Source organism: Primulina tabacum, chromosome 8 (assembly GCF_025594145.1).
Source record: "Primulina tabacum isolate GXHZ01 chromosome 8, ASM2559414v2, whole genome shotgun sequence".
Taxonomy (NCBI): Eukaryota; Viridiplantae; Streptophyta; class Magnoliopsida; order Lamiales; family Gesneriaceae; genus Primulina; species Primulina tabacum.
In genome coordinates this window covers 5686135-5706542 of record NC_134557.1, presented here as the reverse complement: position 1 = coordinate 5706542, position 20408 = coordinate 5686135, and the positions used below count along the sequence as shown (strand labels likewise).

At 37.8% G+C, this 20408-nt stretch overlaps 2 protein-coding genes across 2 annotated transcripts; one reads left to right on the top strand and one right to left on the bottom strand.

The window, feature by feature from the left end:
• Positions 1 to 12974: 12974 nt before the first annotated feature.
• Positions 12975 to 17187, top strand: LOC142553306 (YTH domain-containing protein ECT4-like). The gene is made up of 9 exons (XM_075663468.1): positions 12975 to 13169; positions 13770 to 13846; positions 13956 to 14088; positions 14223 to 14296; positions 14426 to 15013; positions 15271 to 15864; positions 15957 to 16169; positions 16282 to 16428; positions 16536 to 17187. Exons 1-9 carry the CDS (start codon positions 13142 to 13144, stop codon positions 16773 to 16775), a joined length of 2094 nt encoding a protein of 697 aa, XP_075519583.1. The 5' UTR covers positions 12975 to 13141; the 3' UTR covers positions 16776 to 17187.
• LOC142553304 (receptor-like protein 3) lies at positions 16989 to 19617 on the bottom strand. The gene has a single exon (XM_075663467.1). It carries the CDS (start codon positions 19470 to 19472, stop codon positions 17325 to 17327), a length of 2148 nt encoding a protein of 715 aa, XP_075519582.1. The 5' UTR covers positions 19473 to 19617; the 3' UTR covers positions 16989 to 17324.
• Positions 19618 to 20408: the final 791 nt, after the last annotated feature.

Below are 20408 nucleotides of genomic sequence, written 5' to 3'. Positions count from 1 at the left end.
GTTTTATTATACTAGTAAGCAATACATACGTTGCAGGTAAAGCACGTATTATTTGAATTCATTAAATGATTTCTATATTTGAAAATTTGTTAACTGAAATAATATTACAAAAGATAAAGATTCAAGTCTAATTTGTTTTCTTTTATAAAGACTCGTATATGTGGTACACAAATTGAGCTATAAAAAATGATAAATTAATATATGTTTGTGAAATGATTGTAATTCAAATCAATACTATGTCACTTCATTAGAAATGAATTTTTTATCTTATCTTCATTATTCTCACATCTTTTTTTTTTTTTTTTTATTTCGTGTTTTATATGATCCCTCGGCCTTTCGTAATTTTTATAAAGATGTCATTAAAATTAATTATAATATATATTTACTTATACGTAAAAAATTGTTATTTATTCATATAATTTTGAAATATTTTGGTTAAGTAATCAATATTTTTCACGATATCGTTAATAAAAAACGGTTATTCAAGGACAATCAGTCAATAGATTTAAAATCTATCAATCTAAACACGATCTAAATGCTGAAGCTCAAAAGGTAGAAGACCAAAAAACATTGGAACAAATTAAAACATCTGCAACAGAAGAACTACGTCTTAAACATCTCTCTGAAACCTTTATCGAAATTTAATAGTCAAAAAAACAATATATAGTTCGATCTGTTTCAAAGATACATTCGTGATGGATCAAATGACTACAATTTCACTAAAAAAAATTATACGTCATATATCGTATCAATAATGATAATTGAATATGTCAGCCCATAAGACAATTAAGCCCATCAACTAGTCCACTTGGCTTCAGAAAGTATATTATGTTAAAATATGGTGAATACCATATTTATCACGGATTTAGATCTTCTGCTGTAGCTGAAAACACAGCACCATGTGCTGTGCACTTTTTACATATTTGATTGTATATCTAATCTTCTTCACTCCTTCCGATGTCAATAACTAGACTGAAAAAAAGGGGAATGTCAACGCATCCGAGAAAAAACCGATTAATCTATATCAATAGACATGCTAAAGCCCTGAACCATAGCGTACTTAGTACTGAGGACACAGAGAGATATGTTTTTAGATCTCGCATTGAAAAAACCTCCTTTTTATTTATTGTAATACATAAAATAAAGATAGTGCATATATATAAGATGCATATGTAGTTAAGGGTCACTTAGAGTCGGACACGAAATCCAAAATTCAAATTGAAATTACAATGATCCATAAGATTTTTTCTTCTTCTTATTATATATTAAATGGAACTAAAAAGACGAAATGGACAGAAATTTTGTGTTTCTCACTGCAAGAACTGTAGATATGGAAAACAAGACATGAATATCGACAATGACACTACAGAATATTTGAAGGGATGTGGCGTAGCTTGGTAGCATGTTGGTTTCGGGTACAAAATGTCACGACTTCAAATCATGTCATCCTTACCTTTTACGACTCAAAGGAGTAGCAACAGAGAATCAATTGAGATCAAATTGGACGGAATCATTCATTTTTATGAAGCTATATATTTAAGGGATACAAAAAGAATCTTTTTTCTTTACGGTCTCTTAATAATCTTGATAAAGAGCGTTCTTAGTTCAGCTCGATAGAACGTGGGTCTCCAAAACCCGATGTCGTAGGTTCAAATCCTACATATCATGATTTTTTCTTCGTAGATCGAATTAGATTGAAATCGATTCAATCACTTGCATAGTAATTCAAATTTGACCCTCTGTGAATGAAAGAAGAAATATGTACATCTAAAAGATCTTTGATACAGTGTCGAATCCCAAATTTAGTTATAAATCAAGTAGTGTATCAGAAGTTCACCGATTTCTCATATCACTATTTATAAATTATCATACCTTAATTATGTCAAACGAATTTATCGATATCTATCAAACATGATATAAAGTTTGTGAAGAAAAATTGTGTCCATCCAAATTATATTTTCATTATAAATGTATTCAAAATCTAGAAGATTATTCGGCTGACGATTCAAAGAAAAAAAAAATAATGTGCTTGATATTATTTTATTCTTGAAAATATTTTGTCTGGTCGTAAATTAAAATAGATACGGATATTTGAATCAAATGACGATATTTATTTGATGCAATATGATATTGTAATAAATGTCTCCAGAAGAGTTAGAATACTCCAAAAGAGTTAAACTCAAATTTCTTTGTACAAACTATAAGTTTGTATATCAATATTAAACTTATTGACACAAATGTTTTTAGAGTCTAACATAGTTGATTAGTTTTGAGATCTCAATTGTATAATAATATAGTAAATTATTGATAGTGTGCAAATATATTATTCGAGGAATCAGAAGTTCTTCAGATAAATTAGAAGATTCCGAAATCGCAACCAGAAGAACTATATATTATCCGATCTAGACCACTTCTAAATTGTTTTAAATGTCAAATTGGTCATGAATCGGTTGAACCAGCCGAACCGTTTTAAATGTCAAACTGTTCATGAATCGGTTGAACCAGCCGAACTGATTTACTATTATTTATTCATTTTTTAAGGTTTGATTTTTTTCTTATATTTAAAATATCAAATTTTATTTATAATTATATATATTATTATTTGATTTTGAATTTTGTTAAAAATATTATCTAATAGTATTAGAGCTTATTTTTTTCGTAATTTTTTTCTTTAAATATTATTATTTTATATAATATATCAGAAAATATAGAATTTATTAAAAAAAAATTGTAACAAAAGGTACAAAATAATGTAGAGTACAAATCACATATTGTAAGTTCAATATTTCTCGTAAAGATAAGTAGTCGATTATGAGAAAATATATTAACTTGTTATAGATGTTGTTATTCCTTCGTGGTCAATTTAATTGAAATAGTTTGTCATTTGATTTATTGATGTGTTGACTACATATTTATATGAGTAACTGACATATAAAAACCCCTGAAAGATTTATGTCAAATGATATTATTTCAACCTTCGTGACTATATATTTTTCTATAAAACTACATAAGTCATTATACGGATTAAGATAATCCAGACGAATATGCTACAAATCATTTAGTATTCTCGGATAGTTCAGTAAAACTATTACGTGTTTGAAATGTAAATTTGAGAGGAATGTCTTGGATAATATTTTATAGATATGTTGTACCCATTGGTCATATAAATGGGTGTCTAGATCATTTATTTGATGCCGAAAATATCATTTTTCGACTTAAAATTTAAGAAATAAGATCTTTAGTTTCGAAGTATCATACCTAAGCAAAATTAATGCATTATCACATCCTTACAAACTGCACTAGCAAGGCCATACATTTACATAAAAGATTAACAACAGTTGAATATGATATGATCAAACTTTTCACAAAGGTGTTACCTACATCAATTGTTGGGAAAGCAGCATGCAAGATCGGACAACTTAAAGAGTTTAAGTGATGCTTGCAATATAAGCAGTGATCCGAGTTGTGCTCTTTCTTCATTGTCAATGAATATTTCAAACGTGATTTTTCATAACAAAAGTTTTAACGAGATGCAACTATCTATCGTGAGAAGGACATCCGAGAGAGACATTTATTTTTGGACTCTTTTTCATTCGCTCATATTTTTTCACACTATATTTTACTGTCGAAATTTTAATGAAACAACATTTGAGTCACATATCTTCTCCAATTAAACTTATTATCACATATGGTTAAAAAAAACAGTTGTCATATGAATAATCATCTATGGAAAGTGTAAGGACCGTGTATCGTATTATCGTAAATCCTATATGATTATCGATAATTCATGAATTTGATATGTGATTATACATTTGATGTATATTATGATAATGGAATTGAGAAATGAATATTGAATATGAATTGACGTTGTAAGAGATCGAGGGGAGAGGCCGGACGCCAATAAGTACGAAAATCAAATATTTGTACAGAACGTGTGGCGCCCGGGCGGTAGAAAATGACCGTCCGAGCGCCAGGATATGTAAAATGAGTATGCGGGCAGAACACTTCGCGCCCGAGCGGTAGTTTGTGACCGCCCGAGCGCGATGTAAATAATGTTCTCGGACAGAACATGCCGCGCCCGAGCGGTAGTTTGTGACCGCCCGAGCGCGGTACTAGTGATAGCCGGGGGCAGAATGTCTCGCGCTCGGGCGCGAGAATTCTACCGCCCGAGCGCCGAAGCGGTGAAGATAAGAGCAACTTTTCTTCTCTTTCTTTCTTCATTTCTTATACGATAACTTCGAGGGAATTCGAGAGATTTCGATTTTCTTTCTTCCAAATCGACTTCGAGACGCTGTCTAAACGCGAAACAAATTATATATTTGTGATCGTCGCGTTGAGGGCTTCTGACTAAGGTAATTTTCTTCTAGTTCCAGCAGCTCTAAATATCAAAGTGCTGGAATAGTATGTATTTGAAGTTGAATTTCCTATATGTAGCAGAATTACCGACAAGAAACTCATATTCGAAGTCGGAATTGAATTATGATATGATTTGGAATTTGATATGAATTTTTGAAGTTTCAAATGATATTTGAAACTCATATTAATAATTTTGGAATATGTTATTGATTAGAATGAGTATGTTATTGATGTAGATAAAGTGTAATATCAATATCTTCAGACTACATCAACTGGAAACGAAGAATTGAGATATGTTGCGACCGGGTAACATACGACAGGTATCTGTATTATATGATATATGTCGGATTGATTTGATTGATTGGAATGAGATTATGTGTCTATATGCCTTATTTGTTGATTTATGTGGCATACATGACATTGAGATTGAGATATCGGTGTATAAAATAAATGTTTTGTTAACACACATCATTTTATGCATACATCGATACATGACATGCACGTTGAACTATGATCCTTGGATACCCTGATATGATTGGATTGGATTCCGGGGTTTGTGAACACAATCGCTATGCCGGTATTATATGACCCGTAAAGCATAGACAATTGTGGCCCCATATGATTGGATATGAGATTTGGGACTTGATGGCGCTTTGCCGACGCTATCATACGAGTATCCCATATTGGCCGGTGTGCCAGCTCGAGCATTGATTTGATAGCGATTCGATTGATTCTGACATGTGCTCAGTGGATGGGCATTTGACCCGATACCTCCACGACATACATGCATTGCATACCATATATCATTGCTTAGATATCTGTGGTATATATGATTGGTTGTTCCATACTGGAGCTTTGCTCACCCCCAAGGGGGGCTGTTGTTGTCTTTGTGTGTGGACAATGGCAGGTACTCCAGGATATCAGGAGACCGGAGAGGGTACTTCTGGAGGGAGCCACAGCTTGGGCTGAGGTTTTATGTTTTGTCTTGTTCCTAGTATATATGTATATGTATCTATATACCAGGGCATGTCCCGAGAATGTGAGTTGTTTGTATATGATAGATTTTGATTTCGTGTGGGCATGTTTATGACGTGAGATTAAATACTATTTTTAGTATTCAAATAAAATGATTTGGGCTCATTGTAAAGAAAATTTAAACTCGTTTTCCGCTGTAATTAATTAACCCTAATCATATTGCATTGTAATAACGATTAAGAGCTAAGGGCCCCACACAGATGGTATCAGAGCATAGCTGGGAATGCTCTATTGAGTCTTGTGTACACTTGAATAGGCACAAATGAATTGTGCGTACATGTTTGACTTATTTGAATTACTTGCTCTTATGTGATTTGATTTGAGTAAGTATCTGATGAGATTGATGATATGAGATGATGAGATTATGAAATTGATATGATATTGTGATATTCATCTTTTGATTTGTAGATGGATCACACAAATGAAACTGCGAGTAGCAGTACTGAGAAGATTGTTGGGCAATTTGAAGGATTGTCCATGGATGTTGTAATGGCTCGATTCGAGGATCTGAAACCACCGAAGTTCTTTGGTACTGAGAGTGCTGAAAGAGCTGAGGCCTGGCTGAAGGATATCGAGCACTTGTTTAATATTGTTGAGTATTCCAATGCTCGGAGACTGTAACTTGCTTTGTATCAGCTGAAAGACCGAGCTAAATCTTGGTGGGAAGCCGCTGAGATTGGATTGAAAGAGGCTGGGACTGAAGTCACATGGGATATCTTCAAGGCCCAGTTTTTGGAGCAGTATTCCCCTCCTTCTTATTATACTGCTCAGGAGAATGAATTTAATAATCTGCAGCAGGGCACGATGTCTGTTGCAGAGTATGCTTCGAAGTTTTCTACTTTACTGAAGTATGCACCTCACGTAGCTGGGAATGCGAAGGGCAAAATATAACAGGTTTGTAAATGGTTTACATCATGCTTTGTATACATATGTTGTTTCTGGATTGCCTACCAGCTACGCAGAGGCAGTTGAACGAGCTAAGGCAGCCGAGGCTGGACTTAGGCGGGGAGGTCCACAGTATACTCCTCCACCACCGGTGTCAGCTCAGCAGCCTACTTTGCGACCGAGAGGTAAGAAGTTCAAGAAGACGGGTTCTGGTTCTTCGTCTTCTTCGAGCTCGAGTGGATCACAGAGAGGGAGTCCTGTGATTGCTCCCTATTGTAGCCATTGTGGAGGCAAACATACTATCGAGCAGTGTCGAGGTATGTTTGGTACTTGTTATCAGTGTGGACAGGAAGGTCATTTCTCTCGAGTATGTCCGAACAGGGGTGCGACTTCTGCTCAACCCCAGTCAGGATTTAGAGGTGGCCCTGGTATGATGAGACATGCTGTTCCTATTCCATCTTTTCAGCAGTCGAGTGTCCCACGATATCGAGGACCGGGTGGTCAGAGTGCCCAAGTTCTTCCTCAAGTGAGAGTGTACGCCATGACTGAGGATCAGGCGAGAGAAGCTCCTGGAGGCGTGATTGCAGGTATTTGCACGCTTTGCGATTATCCTGCACGTGTTTTATTTGATACATGAGCATCTCATTCATGCATATCTCATGCATTTGTTGCATCTCACGATATTGAGTGTACCCCGTTGTATGACACTTTGTCGATAGCCACGCCAGCAGGGAAGATTATTTTGTCTGAAAAAGTTGTGCATAATTGTGTATTAATATATGAGGATAATGTGATGTTCTTGAATTTGATTGTCCTCCCAATGCACGACTTTGATTGTATTGTTGGCATGGATATCTTGATGACGAATCGAGCTACTGTTGATTGTTGTCATGGAGTGGTTCGATTTCGACCGATTGATGGACCCAAGTGGAATTTTTATGGCAAGGGTTCCCAAGCCAAAATTCCATTGGTATCTTCCTTGGAAATGTCCCGATTGTTGACTAGCGGAGATGAAGGTTATCTTATCTACGCTATTGATATTTCCAAGAAGGAGTCTTCTTTATCTGAGATTCCTGTTGCGAAAGAATTCCCAGATGTATTTCCCGATGAGATTCCTGATTTTCCTCCTCATCGAGAAGTTGAGTTTATTATTGATCTTGTGCCGGGGATTGCGCCTATTTCGAAAGCTCCTTATCGCATGACACCATTGGAATTGAAAGAATTGAAAGAACAATTACAGGATCTTCTCGATAAGGGATATATTCGACCGAGTGTATCACCTTGGGGAGCTCCAGTTTTATTTGTTCGAAAGAAAGATGGTACGATGCGAATGTGTATTGATTATAGGCAATTGAATCGGGCTACTGTGAAAAACAAGTACCCACTTCCTCGTATTGATGATTTGTTTGATCAGCTTCAAGGTACTTCTGTATACTTGAAGATTGATCTTCGTTCTGGGTATCATCAAGTACGTGTTCGAGACGAAGATGTGCCCAAAACTGCTTTTCGTACGATGTATGGCCACTATGAATTTCTGGTTATGCATTTCGGTCTTACGAATGCTCCTGCTATTTTTATGGACTTAATGAATCGTGTCTTCCGAGATTATCTGGACCGATTCGTTATTGTATTTATCGATGATATTCTTGTATATTCGAAATCGAAAAAGGAGCATGCTGAACATTTGAGACTGGTACTTCAAACTCTTCGTACTAGTCATTTATATGCCAAATTGTCCAAATGTGAATTTTGGATGGACAAAGTGGTATTTTTGGGCCACGTCATTTCAAGACATGACATATCTGTTGATCCTGCTAAGGTTGAAGCTGTATTGAATTGGCCGAGACCTACGAATGTTCCTGAGATCCGTAGCTTCATGGGTTTGGCTGGATATTATCGTCGTTTTATTGAAGGATTTTCGAAAATAGCTAAACTATTACTCAACTGACACAGAAGAATCAGCGATTCATTTGGTCATATGAATGTGAAGCTAGTTTTCTTGAATTGAAGACGAGATTGACCACAGCACCTGTGCTTACTCTTCCCTCAGGTACCGGAGGATTTGTGGTATGTACAGATGCGTCTGGTAAAGGTTTGGGCTGTGTTTTGATGCAACATGGAAAAGTGGTTGCTTATGCATCTCGTCAATTGAAATCTCATGAAACACGTTATCCTGTTCATGATCTCGAATTGGCCGCCATTGTGTTTGCTCTGAAAATTTGGCGCCATTATTTGTACGGAGAAAAGTTTGTTATCTACTCGGACCATAAAAGTCTGAAATATCTCTTTTCTCAATCTGATCTGAATATGAGGCAACACAGGTGGATGGATCTCCTGAAAGATTTTGATTGTGAGATTCAATATCACCTTGGACCGGTGAATGTTACTGCGGATGCCTTGAGTCGGAAAGTTTATGATTCTGTTTTAGCTTCCGTCAATGTCGCCAAGGTACATGAGGATATATGTACTTCTGGCTGGACTTTTCACTCGAATTGGAATTCTGTTACTGTCTCAGCATTGCAAATTGAGCCGAATTTGATATCGAAGATACGAAAGGCCCAACGAAGCGATGCTCAGATCCAAAATTCGAAAGAACTGGTATCGGCAGGACATCAATCTGGATTCCAGATTTCTTCTGATGGTTCTTTACGACTTAATGGTCGGCTGGTAGTCCCTAATGATTCTGATTTGAAATCTGCTCTTCTTCGTGAAGCACATTGTAGCAAATACAGTATTCACCTTGGAGGTCGGAAGATGTATTTGACATTGAGACCTCAATTCTGGTGGAAACGTATGAAGAAGGACATTGCTGAGTTTATTTCGAAATGTCTTGTCTGCCAGCAAGTAAAAGCTGAGAGAATGAAACCTGGAGGTTTGCTCCATAGTCTTGAAATCCCGAAATGGAATTGGGAACATATTGCTATGGATTTTGTGACTCATTTACCTCGTTCGCCCAAGGGCTGTGATGCTATTTGGGTTATTATTGATCGGCTTTCGAAATCTGCGCATTTTATTTCGTATGAACGGAATAAAATGTTGCGTGCGTACGATTCAGACTCTAGAGGATATGTTGCGTGCGATTGTGATGGACTTCAGAATGGGATGACAAGATGCCTTACCATTGGTCGAATTTTCTTATAATAATAGCTTTCAGACGAGTATCGGTATGGCACCGTTTGAAGCTCTATATGGGAGACGATGTAGATCACCGTTATTCTGGGATGAAATTGGTGAGAGACAATTGACTGGACCTGAAATGATACAAGAAATGAACGATAAGGTTCAGTTAATTAGGCAGCGGATGAAAGCTGCTCAGGATCGTCAAACGAGTTATGCGAATAAACGAAGACGACCCTTGGAATTCCAGAAAGGTGACAGAGTATTTTTGAAAATATCTCCCTTTAGAGGCACTGTTCGATTTGGCATGCGAGGGAAATTATCTCCTCGTTATGTTGGTCCATACGAGATTCTGGATCGAGTTGGTGATCTTGCGTATCGATTGACATTGCCACCAGCTCTATCTACTATTCATGATGTGTTTCATGTTTCTATGCTGAGAAAATATGAACCCGATCCATCACATGTACTTGCACCTGACGAGGTTGAACTGGATCCTTCTCTTTCCTATGTCGAACAACCTGTTCGTATTATGGATCGAAAGGAAAAGATATTGAGAAATAAATCGATTCCCCTAGTACGAGTGCAATGGACACGACATGGTGTTGAAGAGTCGACGTGGGAATTGGAGAGCAAAATGCGAGATTCATATCCGCATTTATTTGATGCTAATCCATCTGTTCCATTGTATTCGATGTATTCTGATCCTTTTACTGATTTTAGCTTTGATATGTACTATAACTGGTGACATATGTATGTTTGCCAATGTTATGTATATAGAGATGTTTGAGATTTCGAGGACGAAATCTTTTAAGAGGGGGAGAAATGTAAGGACCGTGTATCGTATTATCGTAAATCCTATATAATTATCGATAATTCATGAATTTGATATGTGATTATACATTTGATGTATATTATGATAATGAAATTGAGAAATGGATATTGAATATGAATTGACGTTGTAAGAGCTCGAGGGGAGAGGCCGGACGCCAATAAGTACGAAAATCAAATATTTGTACAGAACGTGTGGCGCCCGGGCGGTAGAAAATGACCGCCCGAGCGCCAGGATATGTAAAATGAGTATGCGGGCAGAACACTTCGCACCCGAGCGGTAGTTTGTGACCGCCCGAAGCGCGATGTAAATAATGTTCTCGGACAGAACATGCCGCGCCCGAGCGGTAGTTTGTGACCGCCCGAGCGTGGTACTAGTGATAGCCGGGGGCAGAATGTCTCGCGCTCGGGCGCGAGAATTCTACCGCCCGAGCGCCGAAGCGGTGAAGATAAGAGCAACTTTTCTTCTCTTTCTTTCTTCATTTCTTATACGATAACTTCGAGGGAATTCGAGAGATTTCGATTTTCTTTCTTCCAAATCGACTTCGAGACGCTGTCTAAACGCGAAACAAATTATATATTTGTGATCGTCGCGTTGAGGGCTTCTGACTAAGGTAATTTTCTTCTAGTTCCAGCAGCTCTAAATATCAAAGTGCTGGAATAGCATGTATTTGAAGTTGAATTTCCTATATGTAGCAGAATTACCGACAAGAAACTCATATTCGAAGTCGAAATTGAATTATGATATGATTTGGATTTGATATGAATTTTTGAAGTTTCAAATGATATTTGAAACTCATATTAATAATTTTGGAATATGTTATTGATTGGAATGAGTATGTTATTGATGTAGATAAAGTGTAATATCAATATCTTCAGACTACATCAACTGAAAACGAAGAATTGAGGTATGTTGCGACCGGGATAACATACGACAGGTATCTGTATTATATGATATATGTCGGATTGATTTGATTGATTGGAATGAGATTATGTGTCTATATGCCTTATTTGTTGATTTATGTGGCATATATGACATTGAGATTGAGATATCGATGTATAAAATAAATGTTTTGTTAACACACATCATTTTATGCATACATCGATACATGACATGCACGTTGAACTATGATCCTTGGATACCCTGATATGATTGGATTGGATTCCGGGGTTTGTGAACACAATCGCTATGCCGGTATTATATGACCCGTAAAGCATAGACAATTGTGGCCCCATATGATTGGATATGAGATTTGGGCCTTGATGGCGCTTTGCCGACGCTATCATACGAGTATCCCATATTGGCCGGTGTGCCAGCTCGAGCATTGATTTGATAGCGATTCGATTGATTCTGACATGTGCTCAGTGGATGGGCATTTGACCCGATACCTCCACGACATACATGCATTGCATACCATATATCATTGCTTAGATATCTGTGGTATATATGATTGGTTGTTCCATACGGAGCTTTGCTCACCCCCAAGGGGGGCTGTTGTTGTCTTTGTGTGTGGACAATGGCAGGTACTCCAGGATATCAGGAGACCGGAGAGGGTACTTCTGGAGGGAGCCACAGCTTAGGCTGAGGTTTTATGTTTTGTCTTGTTCCCAGTATATATGTATATGTATCTATATACCGGGGCATGTCCTGAGAATGTGAGTTGTTTGTATATGATAGATTTTGATTTCGTGTGGGCATATTTATGACGTGAGATTAAATACTATTTTTAGTATTCAAATAAAATGATTTGGGCTCATTGTAAAGAAAATTTAAACTCGTTTTTTGCTCTAATTAATTAACCCTAATCAGATTGCATTGTAATAACGATTAGGAGCTAAGGGCCCCACAGAAAGTGTTATAAACATATTTCTTAATTGTAAATGATTATATTTATTAAAGATATATTATATTTTAATTATCGATCAATATTATATTCTATTTGTGTATCCCTCCTTCTCCTCTATGAATAAGAACCTAAGGCTGCGTTTGGTTTGGAAGATAGGATAATGAAATGATTAAGAGAGAAAAGATAAAAAGAATGATTGAAGTAGAAAATTAATATATAATGATAAAATAATATTATGTTTGGTATGATGGATAAGAATGTGATAATTAATAATTTTTTAATGAATTGACAAAATTGACCTTCTATTTGTGTGTCGGCGGGGGGCGGCGGTGGGGGCGAAGGTCGGCCGGTCGGTCGGAAGCGGTGACGGAATTCGGTCGGAAGCGGCGGGGGTGGTCGGCCGGAAGCGACGGCGGTGGTAGGTCGGAAGTGGCGGCGGCGGCGGGCCGGAGGTGGCGGCGGCGGTCGGCCGACGGCAGGGGTTGGCGGTGGGCGGTCGGTGGAAGGAAGTGGTGGTGAGTTTGGATTTAGGAGAATGGTAAAATTGGAAAAATAAGATGGATTAAGAGTTTGATAAATAATCCTAGGGGGTGAGGAAGTATTATTTTAACCTACCTAATATAACCTAATCATTTATAGGAGGGATTGAGTTGGTTATAACCTAATCAGTTTTCTTTCTATTTTTAAAAAAAGATATAATTTTACTATTTTCTATTATTTTACTATTTCACTTTAACCAAACAATCATTAATTTATGCCACACTAGTTGCGTTATTAAACCAATGAAAAGAGGCCGGGTTTAGGGTACCGGAATGAAATAGACCCAAGATGGGGGAGATTTGCAAATACACGGAAATGAAGGGATGTCCTGGAATATAGTATTTGAAAGTCACTAAATTTAAGATGGAAACGCACTGTTAAGATTTCCTTTGGCTTCCTCAATACCCAAACCCTACTAGAGTTTGCTTTGTGGCGGCTCCGACTTGTACTCCTCTCCCGCGGTCGACTTAGGGTTCCGCCGTATTTCTCGATTAATTTTTCAATAAAAAGGAAGATCCTATTCGTAGGTCATGTCTGCCGTTGCTCCTACCGCAGATCGTATCCTTTCGCTGATTTTTTGTGTGATTTTTATTATAATTTCAATTTTTGGTTCGGTTTTGTGGATTTTGTTATTTTGTAGTTTGTTTTGTTTATGTGCTCATGTATTTTTATATTCAGTTTGGGTCTATGTATTTTTTTAGATCTGAGCTGAGTTTTGAAGATGTTAGTTCTTTGGTGGGGTAAAAAATTTTAAATGGAGTTTTTTCTGAGATTTTTGGGTCTGGATCATACGGAATTAGAATTTTATTTGGTATCATATACGTGCAGATTTACCTGCTGCTGATTGAATACTCCCCTTACTAAGTACTGTTAAAACCATTTTTGGCTAGACAGAAGTTTTTATCTAATAATTTGTTTTTTCTAAAGCTTCGTTTGACGGTAAGGTTTGCTGTACTATTGATTCATACAGGAACGGAGTTTGAATGATAGCTGTTTTATCCCGTACTAATTCAGACTAATGATTTGAAATATCAAGGGGCTTTTTTGCTGAGATTATTTTGAATCATTTATTTATGTTTTAAAGCAAGGCTAGTCCTTGCATGAATTATTTTTGTTTTTGCGGTAAAACTATGCGATCCTTTACTGTTACTGCTATAGAGGGTGCAGATTTGTTGCAGAATTTGACTTTGGATTCACAAGCGAAAACCTTTGAGGTATCAGATGCCACCAAAAAGGTATTTGCGCTTTATTGTACTTCAATTATATTCTGACTATTGTTTCGACCATTTAGGGTGTTAACACGTCTCAAACTTTTTCTATGATTTTTTAATTGTGAACTTTCAGCCTTCAGTTGATTCTGCTAATGCGGCTAATAGGATTCAGTCTGATCGATCTATCTCACCTCTAATACCGGATTTCATGGATCCAACAATGTGTTACCTCCCAAATGGCTATCCGCCTGCATACTATTTTAGTGGTAAGTTGGTCCTGTAAATCTTGATATTTTCTGTTGTTTGCACGTGAATGTGCAGGTTATTGAATTGGGATTTACTCTGGAATAGTATTGTTTGTATCATATTTCCTGACTTTAAGCGGCCCATTTGTATTTAGGCTATGACGGGAGCGGTAATGAATGGGATGAGTACAACAGATATGTGAATCCTGATGGATTAGAGATCCCTGCCGTAAGTTCTCTTTCTCCTGATAAAATGTGTAATTTATTGTTATGTAAATTCTTGACTTGTTAGCTGTGAGCCTGATAAAATTTTAAATCATAATGTTTAACATTTTGCCTTCATTTGGAAAATTTCCAGGGGGTTTACGGTGACAATGGGTCACTGGTGTACCACCATGGGTATGGTTATACTCCTTATGGTCCATATTCACCGGCTGTTTCTCCTGTTCCAACTGTTGGACATGATGGTCAGACATATGGACCTCAGCACTATCAGTACCCAACTCCTTATTTCCAGTCACTGACACCAACAGGTGGTCAATTCTCCACTATGGCTGCCCCTCCAAAAGTTGATATAGCCACTGCTGCTGCGGCTGACCAATCATTGCCTATTGATTCTGTTAATTCAAAATCTATTGGCATTCCCAATGGTGGGACCACGAAGGGAAATAACGTTTCAGCACAAGCGAGAACAACATACAACTCTTCATTTAATGTGAATGGGACCTATGGAAGGAATGCTTTGACTGGGGGAATTCCGGCTTCTGGTTATCAGGACCCTAGGTTTGGATTCGATGGTATACAGGTACCCATCCCATGGATGGAGAGCCCATACTTTTTGGATGGACAACCGAGATCTATAGGTAGTTCTACCTTGACCTCACCAAGTGAAATTGGAAATGACGTTCCTTCATCTCGGAGTCAGTATAGCCAACATCACTTCATGGTATGCCTAATCTGACCATCACAATTGATGTCATTTTGTAGTTCTGTAAAGTAATTTTGTTCCGTCAAACTATTTTCTTATCTGTAAATTATTCACATCTTGGGGGAAGCATTTACATGCGGGTTTCCTTATCCGATTGTTATGCAAAATGGATTGACGTTCACATTTTAAGCTCTTGTGAAATATCTGTTATCCTTGTGAACATATAAATAATTATCTTAGAGGTTTATTAATATAACTATTTGTTTCATCCCCAGGGATTGCACCACCCAAGGCCAATGTCTGCCATGAACACGTCCAATGGATACATGAATAGATTGTTTCCCAACAAATTTTATGGTCAATATGGAAAAGCTTATAAGTCGGGTCTGGGCTATGGATCTAATGGATATGATTCACGAACAAATGGACGCGACTGGATGGCTCTCGATAGTAAGTATAGGCCCAGAGGAAGAGGAAACAGTCTCTATGGTTATGGCAATGAGATCATGGATGGCTTGAATGAGCTGAACAGAGGACCGAGAGCCAAAGTCTCAAAGAGTCAGAAGGGCTTTACACCAACTGTTCTTGCTGTCAAAGGGCAAAACATTGCCTTGACTGGGGCAGCTGATAATGATAAAGAGAAATCAAGTGTGTGTCCCAATCGAGAACAGTACAATCGGCCAGATTTCCCCGAAACCTATGCAGATGCAAGGTTCTTTATTATCAAGTCATACAGTGAGGATGATGTTCACAAGAGCATCAAGTACAATGTCTGGACCAGCACACCTAATGGTAACAAGAAGCTGGATAGTGCATACCAGGATTCTCAAAGCAAGCCTGGAGGCTGCCCTGTTTTCCTGTTCTTCTCGGTAAGCATATCTAGGCCTATGTGTGGTACTTTTTTGAGTTGATGGCCTTTACGTTAATTGTTCCGACTTCTGACATGTTCTCTTTTACGTAGGTAAACACCAGTGGTCAATTTGTCGGTGTTGGGGAGATGGTTGGGCCTGTTGATTTTAACAAGAGCGTTGAGTATTGGCAGCAGGACAAGTGGATTGGTTGTTTCTCTGTTAAGTGGCACATTGTTAAGGACGTACCAAACAGTCTGTTGAAACACATTATTCTTGAAGATAATGAAAACAAACCAGTTACTAATAGTAGGGACACACAGGAGGTATTATATTCGCTTATCTGATGTGATTCACTGTCAACAATGTTAATGGTATTAGTTTAATTTGTTACTTTGAAGGGCATATTAAAAATAAATGTTTTATTCCTGTGTACAGGTTAGACTGGAGCTGGGGCTTCAGATGCTCAAAATATTTAAAGATCATGCCATTAAACAATGCATTCTGGATGATTTTGATTTTTACGAGGATCGCCAGAAGAGAATTCAGGAGAAGAAAGCCAAGCAACAGCAGTTCCAGAAGCAGGTGAGTTAATGTCGTACCTATTTATTATTTGATATTCTTGTACTGGTACGTAAGGCTTCAATTGTTATCCATGTATATTTCTCATTTGACCGGCCTTCGTCATTTAGGCTCAAGTATGGGAAGGAAAACCCTCTGAAGAGAACAAGGAAAGCATAAATGGGGATCCGAAGCTTGTCAAATCATCAGAGGTGGCCTCTGATTCGACCAAACGATTGACAACAGTTGTGCAGACAATTGGGGATTTTACCGCCATGAAAAATGATACCCTTCCAAAATCTGGAGATAATCCGAAATCTGCCGCTGTTTCAGAGAAAATTTTAGCTAATGGTGTTGCGAATGGTTGCTAGTTCCACCATGCTATTAAGGGCCAAGTCCATTGAAAAATTCTTTGAAGTTTACAAGGCAAGCATTGGTGGTGCCCTTCGACATTTTGGTTGCTGGAAATTTGATGAAGTCCCAGAGCTGGAAGACTTTCTTAGCATGGAGCCCCCTGTTTTTTCTCATGTTTAGTCGTCGCTGATAGGTTTTCATGTGTTTAAAGGGTTTGGGTTTAAGGAGTCTTGTTTCTCCTTTTTTTTTTTTTCTGTTCTAGTTTCTATGGTGCCTTTTTCTAAATGCTCAGTTTTATGTTTTTTACTTGTGAGAATCGGCTATCTGGTCTTGTAAAGCTAGCCTATTTTTGTATTGTGAAAGAGAAGCTAGATTAAAGGTTGGATAAAGCACTTCAAACCTCTATTTTATTTAAGAAATTTTCCGTCCTTTTTTTCATCTTTAAAGTCATCTCTTTGCAGCAACCAACTCTCTTCATCAAAACATTTACTGGAATTCTAATGATTATGAAAACATATTTGATGTAAAATACAAGAGCCATTATGTATCATGAGGGGTATGGTATATTACATTGACATAGTTTGTGGATGAATATTACCAGGGCTAACATCATTGACACTCCACGGACTGTAAAACACCAAAGGGATACTAACTGCAAAAAATCCTACAAAATATCCAATCCCAAATGGTATATCAGACGAACTCTCCGCCTCTTCCTCTAATGACGTTTCAACTGATGAATTTACCGGACAGTTTCTATGCAGCACATTGCCGCAGAGTCTTGGATTCCCCTCAAATGAAGAAGCGGGGAACGTATCAAACTGACCCCCCCTCGGAATTTCTCCTTGCAGATCATTATATGCGACACTAAATGCAGACAAGAAATGGAGCCTTTGTAGTGATCTTGGGATCTCGCCCGAAAGATGATTTCCTGACATATCCAATCTTTCCAAATTAACGAGACCGGACAATTCGGTAGGGATGCTGCCATTGAAGAAGTTGTTGCTGAGTTCCAGTGTGTGCAGAAGCTTCAACTGCCCTATCTCTTTTGGGATACTGCCAGTGAGCCTGTTGTTCCCGACTTTCAGTCCCCTCGGCAAGTTAAACAGGCGATTGTACTGGAGACTGTCGAATAGGAAAGGCAGCGCTAAATAACTCAAGTCTGAACTTGAGTTATCTGATATCAAAGCAGGTAAATGGCCAAGCTCGCGTGGAAGACCTCCAGACAGGAAATTTTGTGTGAGGTTTAGGACAAATAGGCTCGGCATATCCCCTAACCAAGTCGGAATCGAGCCATAAATTTGATTATAGGAGAGATTTAACAATTTGACCTTCCTCAGTTTAGCAATCCAGAGAGGGATACGACCCTTGAGCTGACACCCTCCCAGAGTGAGTATTTGCAGATTTTGGAATCCTTTTAGATTCAGGAGGTCCGGCATCGTTTCGTTGTTGAAGCACCTGGATAGAAAGAGGACCTCGAGATTGTCACAGTGTTCAAGAATCTCCAAAGCACCAGCAACGTTAGACAGGTAATTGTCTGAAACCGAGAGGTGGGCTAAAGATTTTAATGAAGCCATGCAAGTTGGAATTTCACCTTCTAGCTTGTTGTACGCCAGCCGAACCGCGGTTAGGGAGCGGCACAAACAGAGGCTTCCGGGTATTTCCCCGGTGAAGCTGTTGTTGCCAAAATCAATGGCTTGAAGACGCTGGAGTTTAGAGAAATCAAGGGTTGAAATTTCTCCTTCCAACAGATTGTTTCGCACGAGTAAGGTTTTCAGATTGGAGCAATCTGTTAAGGAAGGGGGCACGAAGCCATTCAAGCGGTTGGTGTGAAGCTGGAGCTGTTCCAAATTCTTAAGCAACCCTATATCCGGAGGGATCCCACCACTCAATTCATTGACATGGAGCTCTAAAATCCTGAGATTGGAAATCATAGAAATATTGTTGTCGATTGGCCCCGAAAATTGGTTGTTTGTGAGGGAAATTTCTCCCAAGCTCTTCAAATTGTACATATCCAACGGAATCAATCCCGACAGAGCGTTGAAACCTGCCCTGAAGACTTGCAATCTAGAACACCCACTGATCCCCGGAGCCACAACGCCACTGAACTTATTCATGGAGAAATCCAATGTCTCAAGAAGCGGGGAGCCGCTGCAGATAGATGAAGGGATTGGCCCCGTAAAGATATTGTTGCTGACATTGAACTGGACCAAATGCGATCCTAGACGAAGAAACAAAGAATCGATTGACCCACTAAACAGATTACCTGATAGATCCAGGGTTCGAATGGAAATGGGCAACGCCCGATTGGCTTGAAATATTAAACCAGAGAGACGATTGTAGCTCAAGTCCAGTGTTCGTAGCCGACTAAAAACGCTGCCGGGAACAGGTCCGAAGAGCTGGTTTCTCGACAGATTGAGGTGATAAAGAAAAGTGAGGTTGAGAATAAAAGTGGGAAAAATGGTTCCACGGAGGCCTCTGCTGGGCAACGATAAATGGCTAACTCGACCATCGGAGCTTCTGCAAGTTACGCCTTCCCATTCGCAGCAGTCGGCAGAAGAAGACCAATTCAGAGGGGTGGCGGCGGAGGAGATGTATCGATCGAAAGATAGGAGAGAATCACGCTCAATTTGATGGCAGCAGAAAACATTCGGGGAAGAAGAGAGAACAAGGAAAAGAAAGACGAAGAAACTTGGAATGGTGGGACTTAACATTGATTTGAAAATTGAATATTTGGATTTAACGTTTCCTCTGTGTGTATATTATGTGCGCACATTTCCCTGTGCAGTCTTCCCCTCTTCATTCATAATTTTCTTGTTCACAACTCACAAGATTCTATCAAAAACTAAATTTGAGACGAAATATTGGGAGCGATAATCAATTGTAACCAACCTTTCTCCCGAAAAAAAATCACATGATGAATCCTAAGATCATCTCCAACCACAAAATCTATTTTAATGCAAATTTTACATTAAAATAGTACGATTTCTGCACCATATACAACATTCATCTCCAACTCATTTACTTCAAATCTTACACCAAAAAGAATATTCTTGAAATATTTTTTTTATTTTACATGTATTAATTATTATATTTTATTTAATATATTTTTAATTATTACTAATCTTTTATTATTAATAAATTTAAATATTTTGGCACAATAGCACAGCTTCATTGTATTTTTTGTATTTTTATTAAATTATATTAATTAAAATCATAAAAACAAATTAGTTTTTAAATATTGATAATTAAAGTAAATAAATAAATATTTTAAATATCAACCATTGTTAATTTATAATTTTTATGATAAAATAACTAATTATTAAAATAATAAAATAAGTATTATATTATTTTAAATACTATTTATAATTTAAATACAAATATTCATAATAAATATAAGTAAAACAATTAAAAATTTATTAAAAAAAAAAAAAAGAATACCCCTGCGCCATATTGGCACAGGGGTCTCCTCCCGGAGGAAGGGGGCTGCGCTATTTTGGCACAATAGCGCAGCCTCATTGGAGATACAAAGGCTGCACCAAAATGATGTTTTCGTTAATTTGATTATCTCTATTAACATGTTTTCAAACGAGCTTGTCGCATAAGTTTGTCTAATATGATTTATCCGACAAACGTAATTTGCATGTTAT